This window comes from Penaeus vannamei, chromosome 22 (assembly GCF_042767895.1).
Source record: "Penaeus vannamei isolate JL-2024 chromosome 22, ASM4276789v1, whole genome shotgun sequence".
NCBI lineage: Eukaryota > Metazoa > Arthropoda > Malacostraca > Decapoda > Penaeidae > Penaeus > Penaeus vannamei.
In genome coordinates this window covers 29,761,627-29,769,126 of record NC_091570.1, presented here as the reverse complement: position 1 = coordinate 29,769,126, position 7,500 = coordinate 29,761,627, and the positions used below count along the sequence as shown (strand labels likewise).

General features: G+C 36.7%; 1 protein-coding gene across 1 annotated transcript in view; it reads right to left on the bottom strand.

Annotated features, from left to right (window-relative positions):
• The window catches only part of LOC113800008 (putative per-hexamer repeat protein 5), a 1,592-nt gene extending 1,065 nt beyond the window's left edge, over positions 1-527 (bottom strand). The window contains exons 1-2 of the mRNA XM_027350726.2: positions 505-527; positions 1-306 (exon numbers count right to left, since the gene is read on the bottom strand). The exon at positions 1-306 is cut by the window's left edge and continues 1,065 nt beyond it. Coding sequence (XP_027206527.2) covers positions 1-306; positions 505-516 — 318 coding nt within the window. The 5' untranslated portion in view covers positions 517-527. The remainder of the gene's footprint in view (positions 307-504) is intronic.
• Between the last annotated feature and the right edge of the window lie 6,973 nt (positions 528-7,500).

The following is a 7,500-nucleotide window of genomic DNA, read 5'->3' as shown; positions in this document are numbered from 1 at the left end:
CTGTCCACCTCTGCAAGGACCCTGACTCGTGGTTCCAAGGCCAAAGGTTGTTCCCGAAGAAAGTCCGCGGCTGACTGCCGCTCTGGATGCAGTCCCACGACCAAAGGAAGTTCCCGACGAAGTTCCTTGGTGAACGGCTGATCCGGAAATGGTTCCTTGAACAGAGGCTATCCCCGATGAAGTCCCCTGAGTGACCGTTGCTCTCGAAGCACCAGCGGCACCACGAGTGGAGCTTCCTTCTCTGGGCCCTGACCATTCGTAGTCATTGGGCATAGAAGCCGCAAGTGCAATAGCGGAAATCAGAATCTGAAGCAAAAAGAAAAATAATTATAAATTTAAGATGCATTCGAAAACCCTCCGACTCCTTGTATAGCCACGTTTATTTTTCCCAAACACTAAACTTCAACGCTCTCTCTTTCAGCAACTGCAACACACCAACTAGACATAACCAGAACTCCAAAAACTCCTTCCAACACGGCCTCGGACCCAAGAAGGAAAGCTTACCAGGCTCCTCATGGCGCTTGCTGTCCTGTTGCTGTGAATATCCTTCCTCGCGTTTCTCTTCATATATATCCTTTCCCTCCTCGAGAAAGCTGCGACAACACCTACCTCCCCGTGTCCCCTTGTTCCTTTTCCCCGTTTGCCTGCGCGATGGGTCAGTGAAAGTACTGTACAGTGTTCATAGACAGCTTTCTAATAATCATCATATTAACTATTATTGATAGTATCTTTGGTAGTAGAGGCAGTAATGGTGTCATCATCAGTAGCAGTATCATTGACATCACCATCATTAGCATTAACCTTATCAATATCATTGTTATTATTATTATTGCTACTATTATCATTATCATTATCATTGTTATCATTATCATCTTCAACATTTAGATAATCATTATTTCTTTTATCAGCATCACTATAATCATCATTATCTCGTCATCGTCATCATCATCACCATCATCGTCATCGTCGTCATCATAGTCATTATCATTATTATTATCATCATTGAGTTCACTATCATTATCATTACTATTTCTATTCTAATGTTAATTATAATAATTGTTATCATTATCATTGGTGATTAAATTACTTTTCATTATCATTATTAGAGTTCATCATTATTAGGTTGTTATTACTATGATTACTGATGTTGCTGCTTTTGATTTTGTTGGTGTTCTTGCCATTATCATTATTTTTATATCATCATTACCACTTTTTACAACTACTACTTCTATTAGTCATTATCATCATTATCATTACCATTATTATAATTACCATCATCATTATCATGGTCATAATATTAACTCATTATTATTACTATTCTTATTATTATCATTATTATTGCTAGTAGTAGTAGTAGTAGTAGTAGTAGTAATAGCAGTAGTATATTATTATAGTAATAATAATAATAATCATTATTATTATTATTGTTATTATTTTTTTTTGTAGCAGTAATCGCAGTAGTTGTAGTAGTAGTATCATTCTTAAAACAAAAATAACAATAACAGAATCTCTACTTTTTCAACACTAATATCAACATAAACACGAAAACAGAAAGCAAAGGAAAAGAAAACAAAAAACAAAAAGTATATGTTTACGGTGGCATAGAAAACGTGGGTCGTCGGTGTTAAGGCGGTACAAGGATGTGCAAGTTGATGAGAGGACTCTATGCTGTCAGAAGTTCATGCACCTTCAACTTCGAGTATAGATAAGTGTAGAATAAGCAAGACGGATCTGGAGAGAGCTCAGAGATTAAAATACGAATCCAGCGATCAAGCGATATTACTATTTCCAAGCGTAATACAACGGTCAATAGCGTATTACTGATATGATGAAAATTAAGGGTGTAAGAAATGTCAGCTGGCACTCAGATACAGCGGATAATGGAAAACGAGAATGAAAAAAGTGATGAATAAACCGTATTTTGAAGTTGAAAAAAACGATTTATTCATGAGAGCACGTTGTAAAGTCGTGCCATAAACTCCTGCCGTCGCCACCTGGAAGTGATCGTCGACAGAGAACTCAGGCTTGTGAAAATAGACAGACACATACCTGTAACATAATCAGCTGTCATATTAATGTTAATAATAAAAAATATTTTTTTTTTTTCTGATGAATCAGAATAGGACGAAAAGAGATGATGCCAAGTTATAATATCAAAACTGGAAATGCATTTGATAGAGGGATCGCCTATATCACGGTGTGTAAAATAATTTTGGGAAAACGAGTAAAAAATCGAATTTTCCCTCCTACAACTAGTATAAACTGAAATCTCAGATAGTTTGTTATAATGTTATAGTATTATCAAACTACTACTACTAACAATAATAATAGCGTTATTATGGGACACCCGGCGTGAGTGGGTTAAAATCATCACCATCATCATTATCAGTATCATAATTATCATTATTACTATTAATATTGTAATGTAAATTATACAAAGGAAGCAATATATAACAAAAATCTTAAGGGAAAACCTAGAACACGGCAAATGTAAGAGATCTATGAGAAGCAATGTAAAAAAAAAAAAATCGAGCTCATCTTATCTTCCCGGGAGCGAGAACCTAATAAATAAATAAATAAATAAATAAATAAAATAAAAATAAAAAATAAAACGCAAGCGAAGCCTATAGTGGCATACATGGCTGGGAAACCGGTACCCTGGTGAGCGTGTACGAAGGGTACCTGGACATTAGCATTCCCTTTATTACGGAACTCGATTTTCTCTAGAGGTTACCTGGACACTCGTTTCTCCTTGTCGGCAGCAGCATCCTCGTTGTCTTTACTCGTGAACTTTTTCTTTGTAGTGAAGGATCCTTTCACGTCCTGCCGGGCAGCAGATTGTAGTTTACACTCCATTTCCCCCTTCACTAGCATAGATACATATATTAGCTGCAATTCAACCTGGATATAAAATACGCATTTATATCATAAACTGATCCAGTCTTTCTTTTTCACTTATCTAGATATTTTGTTCACAAGAAGATTTTGATTTTTGGTAGTACAATGAGTATCTCTATTATCATCATTAAAGTATCCTTGTTATTGTCTACATAATTTAAAAAATAATAATAATAATATATATATATATATTTTTTTTTAGGATCATCACCAGAATGATAATCGTCATTATATTACAAGGTTAACTATGATTATTATCTTGATTATCATCAGATAAATTTTCTTGAATATGTCATTAGACGTACGGATGGAATACCTACTTGTTGCACAAAAAAACAGAAGTATATGAGAATGATGGAAGAACCAGGTGGATAGAAGCAAAATACAGTATAATGTCAGTATATTGCCATCGCCATTATCTAAAGCATTATTATTATCATAATCATCGTTATCATCAACCACCAGCATCAATAATATCGTTATTATTATATTACTATTTACCATCCTTGTGCGAATATTACTTTTGTTATCATCCAAACATTATAATTATTACCACCATTATTAGCACTGCTATGATTCTTAGTACCTCTGGATACACAAATAAAATGTTATCTTTTGGTTCACATATGTTCGAAAAACTATAATGGTGAATTTACAAATGATTATGATAATGGTAATAGCAATGATGATGATGAGGATGACGATAAGGATGATAATTAATAGTGTTAACAAGTAGATAAAAATGAAAAAAAAACAGGTCACGTATATCTTGCAGCCCCACTATACCCTGCCGTAACTTGTCAGTAACTTCGTATTAACATTTTAAATATCCAGACTTAGTGTAAAACTTCTTCCTATAATAGGATTTAATCTAGAGGAAGAAAGAAATAAAATTTGACTCAAGAAAAGGTGTAAATGATAATGACTAACTTCACACGGCAAGAAATGTAATTGACGCATCTCGATTAAAACTTCATCATGTAATCTTGACGAAATTATAATCTAAACGCATCAGTTACTTCTTTGCCAATCGCCTGCCCAACAAAAGAGCCAGAGAGTCCTCTTAACCCGGCCACTTGACCGCCAAAGGACCCGGATGAAACCTTGAAACAAAGGCCTGGCCAACAGAGGAACCAGAATGACCTGTCGAAGCTACAGTCTGTCCACTTACGGAAATGGCCTGTCCTGTTGAACCAACAGTTTGAGCTGCACCTTGAATTGCCGCTTGAGGAGTCGATTGGAGGCTCACCCCGCCTGGAAGGGTTGGGTTCTCTCCTTCGGCGTAGTTGACGAAGTAAACCTCAGGTGTTGAAGGGCCGGTTGAGGGTACTTCGATCACCCCTGGCCCTTCACTCCTTCGCTTGTTCAGGATGTAAACCACGTGATTCTGTCGGGGTGGAGGAATGACCACGCGTTGGCTGCCGCTCCGGATCCATTTCAGCGACCAAAGGAAGCTCCCGACGAAGTTCCTCGACGAACGGTCGATCCGGAACTGGAATAGAGGCTATCCCCAATGAAGCTCCTTTACTGACTGCTGCTCTCGAAGCACGAAAGGTTCCATGAGAAAAGCTTCCTTCTCGAGGCTCAGACAAATCGTAGCCATTGGGCAGGGAAGCCGTAAGTGCAATGACGGAAATCAAAATCTGGAACGAAATCAAGATATCAAAGCTAGCTAAATATTAGACCAAAGATGTATATGAATCACATATATATATATTTTTTCACTGTATTATATTGATTTATTTGTCTTCTCACCAGACTCTTTATAATGATCACCGTCGTGGTGCTGTGAATATCCTACACAGGTTTTCTTTTCGTTTTTACTGTATAAGCTTCGCCTTCCCTGCTCTTTTTCCTTGTCTGCAGATAATGGATATTTTATTTTAAAGGGACAAAAGATATTAGGATTTATAACTATATTCAAATTTGGGATAAAGCTTACATAGAGCAGAACCATTCATAATACACTGAACATAATGCGGAAGGAAGAAATCTCTAACCAAACAGGAAATAAAAATTGCTTTAATAATCACCAACGGAATGAATACAATAATAATAATTGTAGATATCCTGAGATAACACAAATAACAATTATGATATTAATTATACTAGTAATAAAGATAATGGGAGTTGTTAATAGTTGTACCCATATCCTTATCTTACCATTATAACCACGATTATGGTTACAATAGCGATTATGACATAATAATGATGAGGAGGGGAGAAGGATAGAAAATGATGATGATGAGGAGGAGGAGGAAGATAAGGAAGATCGATGTTGATGGTGACAATGACAATTATGATATGTAACATAAAAATGCAGAATGACAGAAATCACACAAAAAGTTCTTATAACACAGAGAATAGTCTATCGTAAAGAGAAATGTTAAGACTGGATTCCTAGCGTTCAAAATGTCAGTAGCATCCTTATTTCTTTGTTCTAATTAATTGCATTTTAAATTATTTTAAATCTTTCAAATGAGAGATGAAAAAAGCTTGTTCAGAAAGCCCGAGGTCCGTGAGAAATGAAATTTGAATAAAAAGTGGTCCTTCTTAGTGAAAAGGCTACAACCCATTGTACCTAAAGACGGCCTTGGTGAAGCAGGAGCTTTCCCTCGTGCATGCGAGAAGAGAACGAGATGCAGTTTTAGTGCCGCCCATAGCGGTCTGAATGGCTGAAAAACCGGTACCTTGGTGGGTCTGTGCGTTGGGTCTTTTCACATTAACTTTCCCTTTATATCAATTGCCGTGTTATTCCAAAGAGCACTAATTATCGAACTTTATTACCATTATTTTTAATGATGGCACTCAAACCATATGTAACCCTTTCTGTGCCACCCTCCCCCTCTTTATGAAGTGAGGTTTACACAGCGTACTGTCGCTTAGCAATGCGCCATGAATAACAGCTGCACGAAAGAAATAGTCATAGGTTGCATGCCGCAGTGACAAATACAAAATATATAGCAATAGTATTTTCTTTATTTTTGAAATCTTGTAGCACCTCTAGGTTCCGCCCTTGTCTTGGGTACCACTGCTATAGAGGAACATGGAAAGTGGGTTACATCTGTGAACCTTTTCCTTGTCCTGACGAATCCTTTCACGCCACGCCTGACAGTATGGCCAGTCGTTATCCTTCCTCCCCTTTCACTAGTGGATGTGCGTGTCTTACCTAACAAATTCCCTTCATAAAGAAAGCTTTTATGCCTATAAATATTCCATACTACATACATAGCTCTCCTTTCTCTTCAACCTGAATATGAAAACAAAATTACTCGTTATATTGATCCACTTTTTCCATGCGTCGTAGATAACTAAGTCGTTCCCAATGTCGTAGGACTAAGATTTTTGTTATTATCATCACCTAATATAATATTGAAAATTTCATTGTTTTTTCTTTCATCCTTTGTCATTTTGATAATATTATTTTTTCTGACCATCATGTCATCTATCACTATCATCATAATTATTATCGTCATTATCACTATAATCGTTATTACCATTATAAATCTTGAATGCTAGCACATTCTTACGAAAGGTGCAGGATGGAAAACAAGCTAACCTTGCTTGGGCATGTGATCAGAAGCGCTGGCACTGATCATCTCACGAGAAAGGAAAAGGAAACGGCAGACTGCAGAGAGCAAATGATATATGAACTAAATAGACAGAAGCAGATGAGAAGGAACTAGTTTCGCGTATGTGTCATACGTGGGTCGGGAATCACTTCCTATTGTTACTGCTATTATCTTCGTTATTGTTGGTGTAAGTTTTATCATTGTTTTTATTACAATTATTATGATTACTACTACTTATACTACTGTTACTGTTACCATTATATTTATCATCATCATCATCACCACCACCATCATTATCATTATTATTACTACAACTATCGTTACCATTATCATCCTCATCAGTTATTTTTGTTAGTAGTATTTTCTTCGTCAAATAATTCTGTTAATATCATTACCACTATTAAATTTATGGTTAGTATTTTATCATTATCATTGTTATCATTAGCATCATCATCGTTATTATCAAACTCGATATTAATGATTACGACAGTGACATCAACCACATAATATGACAAATACGCTGACAATAAAGATTAAGGGGGAAAATCATGTTAAAATGATGTATTCGTAATAAGAATGATGTGTTGCCTAAATAATGATAATGATTCGAGTTCGAGACAAGTAATTTATGCCATGTTCAATAATTTAACCAGAAACGTTGTTCTGACTGTATTAACTGAAATACAAGATTTTGCTTCCTTAGTGTTTGTGTGTGTGTGTGTGTGTGTGTGTGTGTGTGTGTGTGTGTGTGTGTGTGTGTGTGTGTGTGTGTGTGTGTGTGTGTGTGTGTGTGTGTGTGTGTAAAAGAAATCCTATAAGTAAATAAGGGGGCCCCCTGGGGTTAATGGGAGGCTCGGGGTAAGTGGGCCGTGCCAGTCCTCTTCCTCCAGAGAGGACAATCGGCAATGCTAGATATATTTGGAAATGCTGGCAGGAGTGGAAATGCTCCTCCCACTCATCATGAGAGGCGGGCTACGGGCTCCGTTGGGAGGGCGATTGCCGGGACGCAGGATGGGAACGAGAACTACTC